The 22,029-nt window shown below is 39.4% G+C and overlaps 1 protein-coding gene across 1 annotated transcript in view; it reads left to right on the top strand.

The window, feature by feature from the left end:
- Positions 1–22,029, top strand: part of abtb2b (ankyrin repeat and BTB domain containing 2b) — a 39,207-nt gene that overhangs the window by 5,197 nt on the left and 11,981 nt on the right. The window contains exon 2 of the mRNA XM_088417584.1: positions 20,063–20,212. Within this exon, the coding sequence (XP_088273710.1) occupies positions 20,063–20,212 (150 nt within the window). The remainder of the gene's footprint in view (positions 1–20,062; positions 20,213–22,029) is intronic.

Raw genomic sequence — 22,029 nt, 5'->3', positions numbered from 1 at the left:
TGGTACTAATAGGTATACTTGTATTTTTTCTTGCTGTTCAAGGCCATTTTATTACTTTTTGGCTGTATACACAACAGATTAGTCATTTTGTAAATTGCATTTGAAAGGTGATGTTAATTGGCGATATCAGTACAATTGTCATACGCTGCAATGCTATCTGGCATGAGCCTATAGGCCACCTGTGGGAAGCGAAGGTGTGTGTGTGCTTGTGTGCCTGTGTGTGTGTGTGTAACTGTACAAGCGGCAGGGCCTCACTGAAAGGGATCACTGTATTCATAGCATGCAACATTGGCCCGGATAAATAAACTTTGTTTGGGTTTGTTACAAAATTGTTCCTACTCCAGATTTTTAAAGGTAGAAGAAAAGCAATGAGTAATGGATTTAGGTTGTAGGAGAACTGTGTGTATACTGCACTGCTCAGTGTTTTGCAAAGTATGTATTTAGCCCAAAAGGCGGCGTGGGAACAGTGTGGAGAAAGAGGCAGGGAGAACATCCCAGCACTGTGGTCACACAGATGGTGAAACCAGCACTCTGAAAATACACTGCCCTACTCTGCACATCTGGAATCATGATCATATGCAGTTTTGGAAAACCTATCATGGCTTTAATATAAGTGTGACATTGCCATTGTATGATTCACGCATGTTCAACATGCTCCTAACATGACAACATAACAGCCCAGAAGGTTAATTTCCTTAAGTACTGCATTTTATTAGTTTATCTATACACACTCTCTGAATTTTCTTTTTTTTTTTTTTTTTTTTCTCAAGTCACAGCCACCAACCAGCACACTGATGGTGCATGTTAGCTCTGGCTTCTTGTCGGGGGCCAGCTGTGACAACACAGACTCATTGGATAGCTCTTTTGCACATGTGTTTTATTGTGCTCATATGTGGGTATTTGTGTGGCTTTAAACTATTCTTGGAAGAAAGAGAATGCTTTCACAGATACAGTATAACGCTGCACATGATTTGTTGAGCTATGACATATCCAATGACAATGACATAGATTCAGGAAACCCCCGTTAATCTGTTTTGAGTTTAGCTTTTATTTTGTAAAGTAACTGTAGAGAATATATCTTCAATGCGCATTCCATTGTTGCTTCCTTTTCTGGTCTCAACGAAATGTCAGTCTTAATTTTTGATGACGTTACGCTCCGTCCGACACATTTCAGCTGAGTGACTCACGGTTTACAACGTAGTTTATCATCAATCACTGACAGCAGAAGAATAAAGTTGACAATGACACGGATACAATAAGGCAATAGACACAAATAGAGGAACAGAAATAGCAGCAGGAGTCTCAAAGCATTCTTAGATATACATCTTGATTAAGTTCTTCATGACAAATTCTTGGATGACAGTGAACTGAGTTTTAGTCTGTGTAGCCCACATTGGTTTTGGGCTTCCTTTTCTTGTTTAAATTGGAAACTGTGCTGCTAGTGTGCATTACCACAGCATCCTGGCTATGACTCTTGAGGCAATCTGTCCTGTCTTGTGGAATGGATTTTCAGCCTGGGTAGGTAATAGGGAAACAAGGGTTGGAACCAGACGGTTAGAGAGTGACCTGGGGAGTGTAATGCTTCATGCACCTGTGTTGTCATCTGGATTGGTCATACGAGAAACAATGTCGTTCACAGGAAACCATTAAGTGCCAGAGGGTAGGAGTTGTGGCAAAAAGGTTGCAGTGCTTAAGAGAAGGTGCTGCACCCTTTTTTTTTTTGCAGACACAATTTGTTCTTAACCTCACAGAATAACCATCTGCGTTTGAAACAGTATAAAACCATGTCTTTTGAGTCCTGTCCTTTAGGGGAGGCATTTGTGTTATAGTGTCCCTATGAATTCAAATCATTGAATGATTAATATGAAAACTGATAAATACCTCTTTGGCTCATAATGCCCTAGTTGGGACATGTGTTCACCTTTGTTTTTGAATGCATGCATTAATAACTATTAGCTCACAACAAATGGGAAACACATTTTATTTGATGTCTTTACATTACAAAGAAGCTGTTTGTAAACTTTAATCTCAAAGCACAACGAGTAAAGGAACAATCCACATACAGAAATAATCCGAAAGAACCTTACAGTTACCTACAGTATCAGGGTCATACCAGGCCTCATTTTAAGGTATCGTACTCACGACTGAGGCCGATATCGGTATTAGTCGCCCACTCGTCTGGGTTTTTAAATCAACTGGACAATGCAATAGAAAATGTGCCCTTATTTTCATTTTTATTTCATTGAAGGCCTGTGTTAAAAAATATTTGTCATTGTTTTTGGGGAAAATTTTATGTGTTACTTCTAATTGACCACGACACCCAGTGATTTTCCTCAGAGATAACTTCATCTGCATTGAGGAAGAAGCTATTTATCATGAGTTATCTGCACGCTTTGATGTAATGGTTTTAGTGGCAACAATAATCAGACCCATCCTTTAAAATGCAGTTATAGCACAAGAAAACAAAAGCCAATGTCACTCATCAAAATTTTACTGGGCTTAGCTAGCAAGCTTCTCTGCATGTGTGTATCTACTAGTCTGAAATCCGTTATAGTCAAAGCGGAACCCGTTAACTACAAACGGAACATTTGATCAGACGAAAAGAAAGGGAAGTGAAGAAGTTGGGTGGGGGTGGCACAGAGTTTATAGTTTAAGTGGAAACACATTTGTCTGACCGAGAACTGGATGTAATAACCCCTTGTTGTGCTCTCTGGTGAAATATGTTGGAGTCATACTGACTCTGCTATAAGATGCTACGGTGACAGGATGCATGTGAGGGAGAGTTGGAGCAGCGACACAATATTATTCTCTCCATGTTGTATTTATGTAGCGTGCGCCTTTGCGTCTACTGTGGTCACTTTCATCCAATGCTATAACCCCACAAATAAGTGTGATGGGTGATTTCAAAGTACTTTTATGTATTTTTTAAAGCTCTTTGCTTTAGGGAGCTTTTGTGATGCTGTCAGTCAGAGACTTCATTGTTGAGTAGAATCAGAGAAGGCAGTGTGCTAAGGTCAAACTAACTCAGCATTGTACTGCTAAAGTAAACACACTCATCTGTAGCAGCACTGTTCGACACAGAGCCCACTCCTTTTATCATCCCATTACATACAGTAACATTCATTGGTATTTGCGAATGTACACAAGGAGCAAACCTGCCATTGATCAAATATGATTGCTTTATTTGAATTCCATAAATAAACATAATTGCTCATTTTCTCCTCTTAAAAATACACATATTTGACAAACTACATAACAAAAACAAAAAACATATATGGTTTTAGTGTGACAATACTAGATTGTAAAAAAAAAAAAGTCTTCCTTTTTCCTCACCAGTGGAGTAAACAAACTTTGTTCCGGTGTGCAAAGCAACATTGAAAATGACATTGAAAAGTGTTTTTTTTTTTTTTTTTTTATGGGAAGAAGAGATGGCTAGAGTTTTTTTTGTTTTCTCACACCTGCTGAGTTTTTTTTTTGGAATAATTGTAAGTTGAACTAATAGCTTGTTTACATGAAGATTAAAGGCCATTTCCTCAGTGTCCCAAAAAGCTTGCAAAGTGATTTTCCATAATGAGATTTGAGAATGCGATGCAGGGACAGAAAAACACAAACAAGCAGCCTTTAAATGTAACTTGCTAGTAAAAGTGACAACAGGCCCATTATTACAGGTAACCTAGGCACATTTGTGTGTATATTTCAGTCTTTGCCATTTCTAATGTGTGTTTTTATCGGGATGATATTTCGATACCGTGATATCTGGATCTCTTTCATCAGAAAACGTCTGATTTTTAGAAAGAGAAAGTTTTGTGGTTATGTGTATGTTTGTGTGTCTTCTAAAATAATCTTGGCCTGGATTTGCCTTTCTTTTCAGTTTGGTTGATCAACAACTCACTGACAGAGACTCTTCTCCACTATAAAGGGATAAGCCAAATGATCCTGAATCTTGACTTTACCATGTCTGCCAATTAGACCTGGTGGTATGATGACATACAGTATATTATAGAGACAAGAGAATTTGTATTTATTTTTTTATTTTGTTCTTTTTTCTGCGATTCCAATACCGGCGCTGCCATCGTAAACAAACCTACCACCCAGTACGTCTTTCCTCTGCTGAAAGTGTAGTGCAGGGGCACCCAATAAAGCTTAGCTCTTTTGCAGTGATATTGCGAAACAAAGGGTAAACGTGACATTTTTATTCTATGTAGAACACATTTACCAGGCAGTACCTAGTAGGGATGGGCCAGAAGTGCTATGCGATACTGTGCAGTACACAGGAATAATGCACTCCCTGCCAATACTTTCCATTATAGTTAAGCAGGAAATTTTATTAGAGGCCAATTATTGCTTGAAAATAAGTTGTACCATGGCAAGAAGTGTATGTTGTGAACAGGCCTGGTACGCCTTTATTTTGAAGTCCCTCTCTCTTGCGACAACGGTCAACTTGATTTTTCCCTCCCAGAGCAGCTGTTGATTTACTAAACAACACCTTTTTTTTCTGATTGCCCCCCCCCCCTCCCCCGTCTGATTTTTTTTATTACTGACAACCTATAAAAACGTTCACTAAAGGAGAGGCGCCCAGAACGGAACTCGTTCGTTTGTAGAGGAGTGTCTTCTTGCAGTACTGTGCACCTAGACACTATTATTAAACATTTTTGGATGCCTATTGTTATACATTGTAGTCGTCCATAATCATTCTAGAAGTTAGTACTGCATTTCTTAATTTTGCCATTGTCCCAATGCAATAAACTGTAGACATATTTTGACCATAGCTCAAGGGCTTAGAGCTGGATCACCCTGTAACATTTCTGCTGCCAGATATGGCTCATGGGGCCATATGAGGACATTGCAGCTCACTTTTCTCAAACCATTTTTTCCACAGCATTCCAACCTTGTAATGCAACCTTGTGGATGAAACAGATGCAATGTCACTTAAGGAACTATCCATGCCACTATACGATCACTGTTCAAATATTTATTTTATCTCTCCTTCAGCAGAGCCATTGCTATTTAGTGGAATGTTTCTTATTTTGAAAATGCAACTATTCGTAACTACATGGATGAATGTTTTTTTCTTTTGTTATTTGTCACTATAGTTCTAACGTCGAGTGTATAGTCAAACCACAATAGGGTTAAAGCATCATTCATGCAATTGCTCTCTTGCGCTTTCACACCTGGGCATTCCCCATTTCACAAATCCTATCTGAGTTTTAAGAGTTTTCAGAAACATCACCTGTTCAAGTCAACGTCAACCAGATAGGCAAATAGTAATTAAAAGAACCACAGCCTCGCGCACGTCTCTATTAAATCTAAACCATGTACGGTACAGTGAAACCTGCATGAATTCCGTTGTGGTTAGTGGAGGGAAGGAGCACATTTAGAGCACCTCCATATGGAGAACATATGTGGCCACAGGAAGACAGACGTGACAGCCGCAGCCAAAGCCCCAATTCTCTTTGCTGATGTGCTCTGCTGTGCACATCCACCTCATGTGATCACCTTGATCAAACCAAAATAAACACTTCTAAACAAGTAACCCATCGGTTACCAAATGATTATATTTTGGAAAAAAACTATGTTTTTAAGAAAAAAATTAAGAGGGGTGAGTTGTGACATACAGTGCAATGTGATTATCATTTGTGTGCTTTTAGGGGCATTTCTTTTGAATGCTTTCAGGGCATTGAATTTTATTCTTCTGTCTTTGTGTGCACGTCATAACTCTTAGCTGTTTTGAAAATGTGTCATTAGCCTCTTCAGCCGTTTGTTCTATCACTATTATTTGCAGGTATGGGCAGCCAAATATACTAGCTAGCATTGACATAATCCACCCATTCAGTTGTAGACGGTTGGAGGAAGCAGCTTGAACTAGGACTGTATTGGCGATTTAGTATGTGCTGGAATTTCACACAGTTGAAAGGATGCCTTGTTTGTGGGTGCCCAGAGAAACACTCGTTTCTCTTGTTGGGTTTCTAGTCAGACAGATAAGACATTGTGAGGATACTTTTTTTTTCCCCCTAGAATACCATTGCACTTCGGATTCTTGTTTTTGCCAAAGGATTTTCTGATCCTCTTCATTCAAGATGACCCAAAATTACTTTGGCATTTGAATTCTAAAAATGCGTACTAAACACCTACCTCAATGTAATCTTTAAAGATGTTTGCAAAAGAAAATAATCATTATTACCTACAATTATTCATAGAAGAAATATTTAAGGCTACAGACCACTGTCAAAGTTGACAGAAACGGCAGATATTTTAGAATTTCACGCTAATATTTAAAAAAAAATGTTTATTCAGTGCTTCTGAAATACAGAACACCATAACCAATCTTATCCATTTTAATGACGAGCTACAATGCTAAAAGTGATCTTGTTGCATTTGTGGATTATAATCTTATTATTGTTTTGCTTTGATTTCAAACATGCACATGACTAATTGTATCATATCAACATTTGTGTTGTTTCATTTTTTGTGTGAAAGAAACTGAAAGATTGAGAGAGAGAGAGAGAGAGAGAGAGAGAGAGAGCTACTTATCATTATCATAAATTGCTTTGTGCTGATAGTTTGTCTATATAAAGAAAGTGCAGAGGGGAAGTTAGTCAGACAGCAGTTAAAGTAAGTGTGGCTAAAGCGCCCCTTAATACTTGTGCACCCTCTTCAACCCACAAGATAGCAAACAGTCATTATGTTCATTACTTTTTCATTTAACACGAGCAAGCCAAGAATATGCATTAGATTTAAACATGTTTCCACCCAGATTACCTCTTGATGCATGTGTGACTTTATTGAACCTAAGTGTTCAGCCAAGTGTTGTGCAGGTGTTTGACATGAACATTGTATGGAGTGTCGTGTGCATTGTAAAGGAGCACTTATGTGCCGTTAATAAGGTGTTGTATTGGGACTAGCTTTGGATTGACTCGTTTGGAAGGTGAGAAAAACGTGAAAACTTTAGAAGTTTTTGCAATTATGCAGACCAAACAACAATTCCATGCGTTGTTCACCATTTGCAGCTTCTGGGAAGTTCCCCATTGACTCCATCACAGATGGAGCTTCCGATCCAGCTAAGTTAGTGTGCCTATGTGTTGATTGTGTAAAGAGGGCAGATGTGTCAGGCGTGTACGGTGGTCAGAGGGGAGGGGTGAGGTCACTCTGGTGGCCATAAATACTATAACACCCAGCCAACTGGTTAACAGAAACCCAGACAAGCTGTGAACGTGTGCCGACCTTGAACAGTATTCACTGGTTTCATATAAACATTTCCATTTATTAATTGAGCAATCTTTTTCTGGTCTGGATCCATTGAACTGATGTGTGGGGCCAATAGAGAGAGCGAGAGCGAGAGAGAGAGAGAGAGAGGGATAGAGACCAGCCCATATGTTAAAACATCAGCAGATACTGTATCTTCATGTACAGTATCTCTATATTGTCATGATAACATTGCAGATGCTTTGACGTCTGAATAGACTCAGACAATGCGACAGTGCTGCGGGTATCCACACACAATAAAACAAGATAAAGTCACATTCTGATAAGTAACAGACAAAGATGGAAAGGAATTCACACCATCAGTATACTATCAGCATTTTAACAGGTCTTTTTCCAGGATGCGGGTGGACAAGCTCTGTTTCTCAACTTCACTGCAGTGTCCGTTCAAAGCGACAAAGTTGATCACAATGCCTGGATTGATAGTTCTATGCTGAGAAGAGCGAGCCAAAATAGACACTGTTTCTCTTGTCTTATGAAAACATCCCTCAGAACCATCGCTCGCTGCTCCCTGTTCATCCTCCTCCAGTTATTATTTCCTTCCACAATGTGCTGTTGTTGTCTCTTAGTTTTGAACATCTCTGCCTTGAAATGTCATCGTCACTTTCCGTTCAAGGGAACACTAGGCCAATGTTTGTTTAACCCTGGGGCTCTGTCGGCACCAGTGGTAGTACATGACAGTTTAACATATTGTTTCTGCAGGTATCAGTACATCTAATTTGACACTTTACAGTGCCATAACAGGAATATTATAAACTCATTTTCAAATTAAGAGCAAATTAACTGGAACATGAAGCAACTTATTGCTAAATTGTTATTGAATCCAGATTCATTTCCTCTCAATCGCAAATCATTAGTTTTCTGTTCCTGAAGGACATGGTTGACCCGTGGTCCACCCATGTTCCCCCTCTTAGAAGCAGATGCTTATGTCTCTTTTCTGTAGGACATCATTGTTACCTGTAGGTATTTAACATGTGAAGAAACAACCAAGCAAAGAAAGAATCCCAAACAGTCAAAAAGCAAAGTTATGAACCTGCCTTGTGGTTCTTGGCTGTAGTAGACTTCTGCTTTTGAAGCCTGTAATTACACCAACTGGTGATGGGAGCTACAAAGAGAGGTCAGCGGTTTGCTGGCTCGTGCAACGAGGTCATGTCTTTTCATGCAGAGGCACGCGCATTTCCATTGTCTATTTTCGTTGTATGTTTGTGAAATAGTCATTTCGGTCGCTGAATGAAATCACAGGAGGACTGCATTTTTCCATTCTGTTGTTCCCCTTCTTTACTGTCTTCTCTTTTGCGTTCATCTCGGCACTCATCTTGATGCGCGCTGCCAGGCCTCCAGTGGTCAAGGCTCAGCTATAGACTTCCGGCACAAGGCCGCTGCTGCCTGGAAGGCTCCTTCACAGCTGGGGAAGGCATCATTATCCACAAAAACAGCCTGATTTTAGATATACGCTGTAATCTCAGGGTAGTTGTCGTCAAGACAGCTGCATTGTCGATTGCAAAAATGATGGAGAATCTTAACAAGTTATCTATCACCTTGTGTTTTTTTTTCTGACTATCCCTTGACTTTCCAGGCTAAAGGGGCAAACTTTCTACAAGGGTTGGGAAACTATACACAATCTGATCATTTGAACGCTTCCTGGTCACATGGTTTCCTGAACAATAAAGTAAGTCCCACTGTCCATCTTGGAAAGTTAGAAGGGTAAAAATAAACAAATTGCGTCCCTCCATGGATGCAGGGTGTATAGTTGTGGAAGCGTACCCAATTGAAGAGTGATGACTCCAACACATGCTCAGCCGTCATCATCATCACACTGAGACGGAGCCAACTGTGGGAGAAGAATGAAAACACACTTGTCACTCAGTGTGCTGTTTGTACAGGAGCTATGTGACCATGTGACAGAATAGTCCTCTGTCTGATCTGTTATACATACACACATCAAGAAAAAATGCCAATCTTCTTAAGGGCATATGCTTGGTTGCTTGCTTTGCGTAGGGTGAACGAACGCGGTTTGAACCTCTCACTAACCTTCATTTGCTAACAATGCTTGTAGTGGTTAGCGCAGAGAGTCGGCATGTATTTGTCGAAAGTGTGTTTACTGTGCTGCTCCAAAATATGTAAACTTTTCCAAATTCTTTCTCTGTGTTCAATTGCAGCACAGACTTAAGTGGTGTACGTGTGGCCAGGATATATCAGCACTTCCCTCTAAATCTTTAATCATTTGTGTGCAGGGTGGGGTTGAAAATGTACAATGCTCGCTTGCTACAATATGCACTGTATATCTATGTGCCAGGGCTTGAGTTTCTTTGTTTTTGAAAGAGCTTTACTCTCAGCAATTATTTAACCACTGTGGTTTTGGCTAACATTGTGGGAAATAATACTGGTTCAAGTGAATTAACTGGGCCTTTTCCCGTATTCAGGAAGAAATGCATTAACGCAAAAATACACAGCGCTCTCATCTTTTGAAGGGCAAATTGTTTGACATTGTGTGCAATTGTCCACGAGCTTAACTTTGGGCTTTCTTGTTAAAACAAACGAGGAGCAAGAGAAGCACAGATGGAGACCAGACGCGCTGCCGATGTTTTTTGTTGTTTTCTATCTTCTGGTTGAATATTAAGTGGTTGGTCCACAGGTCACTGAAGAAACTGGGCACGCTGTAGACTAGCCATCAAACACAGATGCACAAACGGGTTTACAAAAAACGAAACCAAAAAAAAAACAACATTTTTTTGTGATAACCTTCTAAAATATTTGGCAAACATATGCTCTTGGAAGGACAACAGCTGACAGTTTTAAATCATTAACAATATTCAAAGCAACAAATGTGTTTGTGATACATTTTGGATGATAGTTATTTTGTCCTAAGATGACAGATATTAAAGAGGTCAAGATGCTTTCCCTTCACAAATCTTTGGCTAGCTATTGATCCATATTTGGACTAACTAGCTCAGAGTAAACATTTATTCAAACAGTCGATGCACTCAGCAAACAGAGCGCATCAGGCAGAACGTTTCTGTCCTTCTTGCCAAGTCAGCACGGAAGGGCATTAAAATCCTCCTGATATATTTGCAATGGCGGGCACTTCTCCCCTTTGTGTCTTTGTTGTTTCAGTGTTAAGTCTTCCTTCGCTTTCATTGTGCTTCACAATCAAGTCCTGACATTCGCATTTCCAGAGGAAGCTCAATGAAGAGAAAGTGAGCATTGTACCAGTCTTTCCCAGATGAAGACTTACAGTAAATGTTTTTGTGACTATTAGGTGCACATTTTGTGTTGTTCGTGAAAGTGATAGAAGGGATGCAAAAAAAAAGGTCCAAAACTGAAGAGGTTTTTTTTTCTTTAGGGATGCTCTATACCACTATTTTTGAGACTGATACAAGTGCTTATTAAGTATAGTCACACCATTGCCAAATCATGGGTACTTTTGTTTAGTGCTAGGAAAACAGGCAACCTAGTTGAGTGATGCAACTTTAAAAATATGTCAACCGAAAATACCAGCCCCAAATCTCCTTTGGAACTATTTTTGCACTACCGTGTCCTAAATGAACCCATATAGCAGAAACACGCAGAATGTTTATGTATCAACCATACACAGACCAATTGACAGTCAATGACGGTGAATGGTCTGACAGAGAGTTACCAACATTGACTGGAGCTCATGGTGTGCTGTTTTAGTATAGGGTACTTTGTGAGACAAAAGAGCTTTCTTTGCATTCTAGTGTCTGTGATGAGTTTAAGTGCATGCCTTCTATTTTCACAGAATTGGCTACCATAAAGTTTTGCTGTGTATTGAGTGTGACGGTTTTAAGGGCAACATGGGACAAATCTGCTTAGAGCACAGTCCTTTTTAGCAGGCTCCTTTTGACGTGTAGAGTCACCCCCCTCTGGTTGTCATTGTGTGCGCGCGTGTGTGTGCATGTTTAGGTTTGGGTGTGTGGAAGGGTCAGGAGGTGAGCTCTAAACCCTCTTGGTGTCAGATGGGTGTTGCGGGCTGTTGAATGAGGGGACTGCACTTATGACATCGTGCAAGTTCCATACACAACCTGCTCACTCAGTCACACCGGAGACAAAAACATGCGCACGCACGAACTGGTGAGAGTTGTACATTGCTGTCAACAGCCACAATGACAAGTCCACATGATTTGTGTAGTGGATAACCGGGAGACCAGCATAAGTAGGGTCACTTTTTATGTCTGAGAATGGGTGGTCTATTTATCTATAACCACATTTTGTGGCTTCTTACATGTTCCATCAGTTGGCATTGATTTCCAGACATAATGTCTGAGGTACCCTTCCCACCCCAATGTTATGACTTGCGTGCATCCCCTAGTATTGTGTGCTTTCTTTTTTTCACAGTGCGCAATGTTTTCGTTAACAATGGCATTCAGATGGTAGGTGTGGCATATACACAGACTTGGTCCAATTGTTATAATAGGCAACAAAAAAAAAAACATTTCTTTTCAATGGCTTGTCCATTCATGTGGTGCTTTTGCATAATAATGCACTCTCATTCAATATTTTACGTTCCAATCGGTTTTACAAGCTGAATCTTGATATAAATTATGAAGCCCACCCAAACTCCTTTTTATAAATGAACAATATGACTGAGTAATATGTGTGTAGGCCACCCAACGATGGACCTTTTTTCGTGGGGTTGTTTTTCACTTTGCGCTAAAAGTGATTTCAAATATTATTTCGAGAGAATGTCAGGGGGGGTAAAGAAAATGTGTTTAAAAAAGATTTATAATCCTTGCACAGGAGCCCTGGTCCTACCGGCCCCTGTAGCTATAGTGTTTTTTTTTTTTTTTTTTTTTCCCCTCACTTAACTCGTGTGTGTTTTGCGTCATGATTTTGCTCTCTACTGTGCCCAGCATGGAATGTTAATCAGGAAAAAGCTGCTTTAGATTTGCAACTGCGAATTTGGATCTCAGTTCTTTGAAACATCAGATTCTAAATCTCTGCATCAAAACCGTTCTCTGGCTCATGGGAACTAAGGCACAACAACTGAGTTTATAGTCGGCCGTAAAGATTGGAAAGGATTGATTGCGACGTGCTTTGAATTGATATTTGTGAACTGATACGAGTGTGGAAATAAGTGTGTTAAGTCACCTGTCTTATCATGCCAACGTTAAATTTCAAGGAAGTAAGAACAAGGAAAGGATGAAAATAGAATCTGACGCAATGAGTGTGCAGTGTTTATCTGTTGTTTGTCTATGATCAGACTGAGGAGAAGTGTATCACTGACAGAATGGGAACAGTTTGTTCAAACTTAATTCAAGAACAAATTACACTCTTTGCACCTATCCCACAGTCAATTGAGTGATGAATTGAGTGTGGCTTGTTCCTCAAAAGGAACATAAAACAACTGACTCTTGTGGCTAGCTAGTAAGGTTTATTCTTTAAGAAAACTTTTCAATCATTTCACTTATTATTTTTTCCCCCTTGTCTGTTATTTTCTTTTTTAATTATATATATAATTGTCAAGGTCAGAGCTTGGCCGCATTTTGGGCGATGACCTCATCTCACCATTAAAAGTGGTTAGTTATATGAGGTTGGGTTTGAGGTTCAATGTGTATGTGCTTTTGCAACTGCAGCATGGTTGTTATAGACGGACAATAAACCAACAGAACCTATAAAACTATGGTGCTGGGCTGTCCCCTTGCTGCACGCAATGTGAAGCGGCATCGCACATGGAAACGGGGACTTCTTGAATGAGACCAGATAGCCACAGGCACCGCAGTTGGCCCGGAATGTAAACTGCATGAAACATGATTAAAGAGAAAAAGAGGGGGAAAGAGAAGTCTGGATGAAAGAAAGAGAAAGTAGGAGCTTGAAGAAGGGATTCTGAAGTCATGTTTAGGATTAGGGTTAGTTGTGCTGAGGAGCTTATGTTATATTTTTCAGGACTGTGGGAAACCAAAGGCAGGCATGGCAAATCCAAGCTCATCCGGCATGCATGCACAGATTCGTGCAAGCATGTGACTGTGTAATTTTTCTTTGTTTAATGTCTAATAAGTTTTATTCTGTGTAATTTATTCTCATTTATTTATTATTAATCATGGAGGGGGGCGGCAGAGTGGAAGGGTGATTAGCACTTCCGCGACCCTGGTGAGGACAATCAGCTAAGAAAATGTACTTGGATGGATAATCATGGAGGATTTTACTGTTTCATTTTCATAATTTTTGTTTTTTTTCTTCTCACATTCAGAAAGCTATTTTTACATAATTATTCGGATCACACCTACCTGTTTGTTTCGATTATAATGTGTGATTTGGGTCAATATTATGAAATTCAAGCATATTCTTCAGAGCTGGGAATAAGTCACTTATGTGCACCAGAAAGTCTCAAATCGTGACCTTCAAGTCTCAAGAATGACATGGGGGATGGCACTCCTCTGGAAGTCGCCATGTCTGTTATAGCTACCGCAGCCAGAGAGGGAGTGAGTATTGCTGCATTTACCGTAATACCCCTAAAGCTTCCACAGGCCCATGGAAAATTTATACATACACCCTTTAAGATAATGGATGAATGCATTTATTGCATATAATTGTTTTAAAGTTGCAGTTCTAACTCAATTTAACACAACATCATTGCCATTTAGTTTGTTTTCCACCATGAATGTGACGTAACCCTTATTCAACTCGAGAATTATACTCAACAGAATGAATGCAGTTGCATGTTTTTTCAATTTTCTCTCATAACTGGGGAGCAATCCTGTGTTCAGAACACATGGGTCCCCATCAACAACTGAATTCATAAATCCAAATGTAATAATCCGGATTCCTCCCGTTGCTATAAAAATACAATACCGCAACATATGGATGGGTGGGGGGTCATGACGCAGTCCCGCTGTGAGCGGTCAGATTCCAGCGCTTCCCCAGCAGGTCCCATCACGTGGACAGAGTTCAGGACGGGCGTTGGCATTGAAGATAGGGTTGTGTGATAGAGTGACCTTACGCTCCCTTTCCAATGCTTTTGTTTTACTTCATGCCTTCATCTCGTTCCGTGTCAAATGGGGACTGGATCTTATCCCTGCACAACTTTTTGAAGCTCAGGTGTGTACCTGACAAATAAATTTGGTCTGGTTCTGAAATTAGCATGACACATTGTTTAGCCTGATGCTCCTTGTTTTTCTCACCATACCAACCTCTTAGATGAACTTAAAGATCTGGGCAAAATAGGACTCACAAGGCACATCTAGCCCATATGTCCCACAATCATTGAGTGGCAGCCTTTATCAAGTAAAAAGTATAATGTATGTGAAGTCCCTTCCAAAAGTCTTGGTCCCAGTTACCAAGGGACTAAACCCAGATAAATAATTATGCACTAAGCCAAGAAGCGTGTTTTGTTTTTGTTTTTTTTTTCTCTGAAAGGATTACCAATAAAACTAACACAAGATACACCAATTTTGTTTGCTTTTATACGCAGAGTTTAACAAGTCTACAAAGATCAGGATCCTGTGCGGACTTATCTTCTCAGACTACCATAGTACTTCTCAACCCGCTTAAGCAGATGAGACAAAATGGTGTCAACTTTCTCTCAGTCCAAAATTACAGACAATTGTGCAAATTGTTATCATGCCTTACCCTCCTGCAGCAGTCCACATGGAAGATCGGCCGTCCAAGGTCCTTCGTCGGCCTTCTACTCCTCGTCCTGTAAACACCTGCCATAAAGCCAAAACAAAGACTTGCTTATCTATAATAATATGCAAAAGCAAAATGACCTATCCTTGTAAAAATAAATTATGATGCTTCCAAAAATACTGGGCAAAGGTAATGGATAAAAGTGTACTTTCAATATTGAAAATGGTGTCTCAAAATGGTATTCAAAGCTCATGGTATTAAATGATTCCCAAAAACAATATTTCAAATTTGGGCCAAATGATAACATTAAACACAAGTGCTTAATTACATCTCTGATAAATTATTCAGACTAAATTTAATAGCATCCGGATCATAAGATGTATACGAGAAGAAAGTCATATTCCAGCTTTTATTTCATGATATTTTACATACGAGCCACCGTTTTTGTTTTTTCTACATGTATTTCTTTCACAAGAAACACAACAGTATTCAGCTTCCTGATAATTGACATTTTTCCGTGATTGGAATGTGAGTAGTGTCCTGACTCAGAGATTTGGAGAAACCCCCGCAGCTGATACTGTCAGTAGGTTTTAGTTACAACTGTGCACCGCCTTTGACCCATGACCCTTGTCACTGGAGGTGTTAGGGAAATTGTGCAGTTCTTATATCATGATACAAGAGGCAGTTTCATGCCGTTTCAATCGAAAATGTAAGTGTACATCCATCTATGAATGCTTCTCTGTATGAATGCTTCTCTGTATCCAGAAACACAAGTTTAATTTGTAGACTTCTTACTTTTCAAACGGATGATTATTTTTAGCCCAAACACTAATAGACCACGTAGGCTTCCTAAATGCCCCGCTGTCCCATTTGGAGTCTGTTTAGATAAGGATCATAAGAAGGATCATAAGGAGGACCCACTGGGCTAAGCAAACACTTTTTTTTTACCCTACATGGTGAATCCTTCTATTTACAACTATGTAGTTGAAGCGAAGCAAATACCGCTACTTCTAGGAGCCCACATGTAACCACGCAGAACAGCCCCACGTTTCACACTCGTACATTACACACACCTTATTTACACTCCTAAAAAGTACCGCCAATATGACGCAGAGGTATGGATGAAATTGAAAGTGTATAAAACAAGTGGCTAGAGCCTGTACTTATGGGAAGAGTTGGGTGTGTTTTTATATGGGCATTTTCTCTTGGGCAACACCAAGGATGTCAGGTCATGGTGGGGTTAAAGCACATTGAATAACAGCCTCTGTTGAACATTGTACTTTGGGAGATTTTCCGGTCTCCATCATCCACCTTCCTCACAGGAGCAAGCTTAAAGCCTCCTTGTCCTGAATGACTGCCCCATTCGCACTAGGGGAAGTGACTTTTAAGCCCCCTTTTCCTGGCTCTCTGATCCACCCTGTAGTGAATGAAGACAGTGTTTAGCTTGTAGCACAGGCAGTTGTGTGTTTGTCGACAAACACACACACATAGGTAAGCGAGCAAACACATGCATTTGAGTAAAGGTAACGTCCTTTTTCATTCATCGCACATTCTTTGTGGTAGACAAAGCAAATTAGCACACACCACTTGGACCAAGGATACACAGTACTCAGATTCAAGCTGCACATACATGAACTCAAAGAGTCAAGGTCTGCATGAGAAAACAAATGAAAACTTTAAATGTAGCTGTGAATCTGAAAGAATTCCATCAAGCAATGTGTGTTGCTTTATATCAGTTGAAGTGAAAGGGTTAGCCAAATCAAAGCATTAAAAACATGTTGGGTTTTGGGCCTTAGTATGTGTAGTGTGGCAGGAGTGTGGTGTGCTTTGAGTGACAGCTTGACTAAAATGTATACATGTTTTTCAGAGTGTTTGATAGTTGGGCTCTACCATGAATTCGTGAGATGTTTGAGCCATGGTTTGTAGCCATGAATTCCCACATGGCATTTTTAGGGTGAACCTCAATAATGAAACCCTAATAGTCACAGAAGGTTACCCGCCTTTCCCAATTTCACTGTCTTGTGTGTTTCAGTGCTCTGTTTATTGATACTCCTCAATTGTGGTTAAAGTGGAGAGAGGCGCTGCTTGAAATGTAAACCTTTGTCAGGTCCAGATGACGCTTGCTCTGCTTTAGTGGTAAAGCAAGGGTGGGACTGTGAGAATTTACGAGAATGTGCTGGTAGATATTATTACTCTATTTTAGTATTCTGGTTCATAGTTATTCTCCTTTCCTTCCTCCTTGATTACAATCAAGTATAAAAAGGACATAACCTTTATGGAAGGACTATCTCTTTGAATGCTTTTTGCATTTTCATGCGCACATCCAAACTTACTTATCATGCATACATACACTTTTCACGCGTGCAAATGATACACAATCTTCAATAAGTGTTCTCATTTTAAAGGTCTAAGTGACCTCTTTCAATATAATACATTATATTTTCATGTGAAATGTATCTAATTATTGTGAAGCATTTTACAAGTGTCCGCAATGCATGACCATTAAACACGTTGAATCTAACAACTGTCTTGGGCGCACAAAGAAGCATTTTAGAGGTCTAGATGGTTTAGTAACATGTGCTTACTGTTGTTTTAACATTGCTATAAAGCAAAATATTCAAGTGTAGCACAATGATGTTAAGTATTTGTAGTTTTGTGCATATGAAAGTTCTTTGTGACGGTAGCGTTGTGTGGGACACAGCTTTTTTCCTTTGTTTTGGAATGGGGAGTCAGCACATATTCACTTTGAATTGTTCATGGAAAGTGCGAGAGAGGCACTCATAGAGAGCTGAAGTAACACTTCTTTCTGTAGGATACCTCATTGGTCGGTGTTATTCCGACAGTTACAACTTTTTAAGACTTTGCATCAATCTGATAAGCTGAAAAAGTATGTTATGTGCCCCTTTCTTGAGTTTTGTGTGTGTGTGTGTGGGGGGGGGGGGGGGGGGGCATGTTTATCAATCACAAAGGTTTCATTTCATCAAACCAATTTTACAATTATAACACTGACAACTATTTAACGGGGGGAATACAAACATATCTGACTCAAACCTGATTGCCACCTCCATCGTTGAATCAAGAAATCTTCTAAATACAATCTGCCGGACATAGTGAAGTAGGCTACAAAATCCAAGAACACATGTTATCAAATAACAAACCTAAATTCCACAAAATAAAAAATGGAAGAAAAAGGGAAATATATCAGTCTGAAAAATGTTCCAACGCCATTTCCAAGGTTGTGGAACTCCAGTGAACCGCTCTGAGATCTAATCCACGAATGGAGAAAACTAGGAACAGTGGCAAAACTTCCCAGGACTAGCCGACTCCCAAGAGTTTGGTGACAACTCATCCAGGAGGTGATGAAATAAGGAAAAAAACAAAATAAAGAACTCATGTCTCACTATTCTCAGTTAAGTTCACTATAAGAAAATCACTGGCCAAAAAATATCATCCGTGAGCGCGTTCCCAGGCAAAAACTACTGCTTTATCGCGTTACATGGGAACGAAAAGGACTCAGTTGACAATCATTGGGAAAAAAAAGAACATTGATCCAAAAAAAAAAAAAAAAGGGATGTAAATCAGATATTGATCAAGTCGTAAACCGCTGTCACGACCATGCTTCAAGGAGGAACTATTTTGAAGCATTGGGTGGCCTCACAATGTTAGGCTGTTTTACTGTAATGCTGTGGCTTGACAGGCAGTGCATTCCCTCGCGTATTTCATTGCATTGCTTATCCCTTCTCTAGTAGTTACTGTGCAGTAAATGTGTCTATTCTGTCTGGCTCTTATTATGTTTCCCTGCCTGAAAAGAGAAGCGATGAATACTGTGATCCTCATGAAAGTTGGATGATTCTGCAGACATTACACAACACAGATGATGTGCATTTTCATTTGTATGGTGTTTAGTCAACTATAAAATTAATGTATTACATTGATGTTGTCCTACACCCCCCCCCCCCCCCCCCCCTCCAAAATTGTAATCATTAAAAAAATTAAGGGGAGCATGAAACGAACATCATGAGTAAATTCACTTAGATACAAATTACAAATTCACTTAAGAGGTAAATTACAATACATTTTCTAACACGAGTATCTTATTTAATGTCAGTTACATGACAGCTTGTTTACAAATTCTGCTGATATCACAGTTTGTTCAAAGTAACCAGTTTGCATCTATTCATGACCTCTGACGTCAGTTAATTACAAAGCCACAGAATATGACAAGTCTGAAGATTGTTGCCATTGTAACATTCTCACATGACTTGATTTGATTGAGCTATCAAGTTACATCTCCACATTTGACCTGACACATTCAAATGATGACCCCCCCCCCCCCCAAAAAAAAAAAAAAAAAAATGTACTTGGAGAAGTATGTTGATCAAAACAAAATATTCAATTCTCTTGGGCACATGTAAAACAGAAAAAATAAAATAATACTAAATACATAAATAAAATAAATAAATAAAATGCATATTTTATAATACATATATGTTGAAAAGCAAAAAACAATTATTTTTTCACTACTTGGTATTTTAATTCACTTCTGAGAAAAGGCTGCCAGAGGGAATGCAATGTTTTAATCTAATACAGATACTTTTTAAGTTTGCTGGGGAGAGGATAAGAGTAACTAAAGCATTTCATATTAGAAAGTAATCCCCATGAGATTGACCTTCATTTCAGCATATCCATGTGGTGTAGTATTATCTTTATTTTGTCTTGTTCCAGCCCCATGAATGCCATGTATAAATTCTTGAGAACCAGTCCTTTCCCATCACTGGCTCACAGTATTTAATCTTCAAGGATTTTGGAGTCCTGTATTACAACTTGATCTCAGTCCAAAGTTCATTCGTCTTAATTAATAACTAGTTCATGAAAAATATTGTCTTGAGAAAAAAAAATCTTGCTTATTATTTTGCAAATTTGTCTCTTGAATGCATTATACTGCTGATCTTAGTGTTAACACAATGTTTGAGTGAGTGTGCTATGAAGCTTTTTTTTAATGCCTTAATAAATGATCCGAACCAACGCTTTATGGTCTTCACTGTCCCCATCACCTGCAATAATACTAGGATTAAAAATGACTGTTTCTGCAATTCATAGAGGTGTTGCATATCCACTCAGTAAATACCAATGGGAATTGCTCTGAGCGGATATATTTTTTTCCTCCAAAATCTCGACCCATCCTGAATTTGTTTTCCCCCTTTTTCCCCTGCCATAGGTGTTTTGTCACTGCCGGCCCATTTCAGTCCCTACACAGAGAATCATCAAACGTCTGGCGACTGCAGGGAAGATGCCTATGCCCAACTGGAGCTCAGGACGCTGGAACAGTCACTGTTGGCTACCTGTGTGGGCAGCATCTCAGAACTCAGTAAGTCACGTCTACTTCACCACACTGATCCTCTTTGAAGATAAACAGGCGTCTTGCAAAACAATCAAAATGTGACCAGCTCCTTCGTGTCCCTTAAATACTGAAAATTGTAAAGGGCTAAACTGAGGAAAGGTAGGAAATCTTTGATCTGAAAGATAATACTAAGTCTATCAAATATGAAACGTTTTCAATTGCTATGTATGTACTTGACATTACAATTCACTCACCATGGCCCTGCAACATCACATTTTTTGTTACGTAGGAAGAATGTACTTGCCTATTGTGGTTTTTCCCATTAGATGAAGTAAATGTGTGAAATGTTTTAATGGGATTACAGTATACAGACTCAGGGTGGGTGTCTTTGACTGGGTCACAATTTGATTTGATTTTTAATCATTGACATGCCAACCACATGATTGGAAGATGGCAGCCTTTTCATTTGATGAGGTATTTTAAACATAAAAGACTTGATGATCCATTTATTGTAATTATGTCAAATATAAAGGTTAATTTCACCCCAGCATTCTTCTTGATACATGTCACCTTTTATAGATAGCTCAAAAGCCCACATTGCTTATATTGCTTAAATGGTGGGCCAATCCGTTCTGCGGTTAGGATTGTAACGCAAATTTGCTGTATGGCGGGCAATCCAAACCTATTAACCTATGCTAGCTAATATGTGTAAAACCCAGGTAAAAACATCAACATACATGTATATAATATACATGTACAATTAAATAACATAGTAAAGGATTTATTTACCTTTAAAGTGACGTGATGAGCTTGCTAGCCATATTTCTTAGTAAGGATACCCTATCTTCGGCTAGCTTAGCCTTCTTCGTATTTCTTGATTATCTCCAGCTTTGGTTCTATACTAATCATCTTCTTACTTCTCTCTTTAACATCACTAGCAATCTTGGGGCCCATGATTAACCAAATCAAGTTTGAATTAAGCACTAAAATACACAATAAATACACAATTGAAAGCACTCTCACACGTAATAAAGTCTTTAGGCAGCCATCTTTGTGAGCCTGTGTGCCGACCAATAGCAGACCACCATCATAGTGACCCGTGACACCGACCAATGGTAGACCAGTATCTTAGGGAGTTGTGACGCCGACCAATTGTAGACCAACATTGTAGCGATATAAGCAGTGACGTGTGTAGTGATATGAACGTGTTGCCCCTAGTAGACATGCGCACAACTAACCGCCATGTTTGAAAAGTTTTTTTTTTTATTTTATTTTTTTTATCGGGAGCGAAAAAAATGGCATAAAGAGGGGATAAAAAACGCCGCGGTCCACATCGTAAGGTCGCCTCTTTCCCAGGTCATTCAGGATGTGACTATGCAGATCCTCTTCAAAATCAAAATCTCAGTCTTCGTGAACTGTATCGTGTGGGAAATAAGGACACAATGTCATAATACTTGTTTTACACTTAACATGCGATGTGCTAAAACTGATGCCAAATACAGTCAAGGAAAGTGGACTTTAAATATGTCAAAGTTCTATTTAAAGGGTCTTCCAGGTGGAAAGAGAAATAGGGTTGAGGTAAAGGTAGGTCATGGCACCCTGGATGAATTATGTTTTAGTCTGGGTAAATGATAGAAAGGTTGTTGTGAAAGGGGAGAGCAAACCATAGAGATTAGTGTTGATTCGAGTGCAGGTTAGGTTTCCCCTGCCAAACGAGGTAACACTTTGCCATTTGTTTCTCAAGCACAAGGCCACGTTCATACACCGCCGTCGTTAGCTGGACATTAAAAAAGTGAACACATGCACTCTAACAAACACACGCAGTCATTCTCCCACTTGCTCAG

This window comes from Hippichthys cyanospilos, chromosome 6 (genome assembly GCF_059441005.1).
Source record: "Hippichthys cyanospilos isolate Australia breed blue-spotted pipefish chromosome 6, RoL_Hcya_1.0, whole genome shotgun sequence".
Taxonomy (NCBI): Eukaryota; Metazoa; Chordata; class Actinopteri; order Syngnathiformes; family Syngnathidae; genus Hippichthys; species Hippichthys cyanospilos.
Note: the sequence above shows the minus strand (reverse complement) of the source record. Positions and strands in the feature narration are given on the sequence as shown.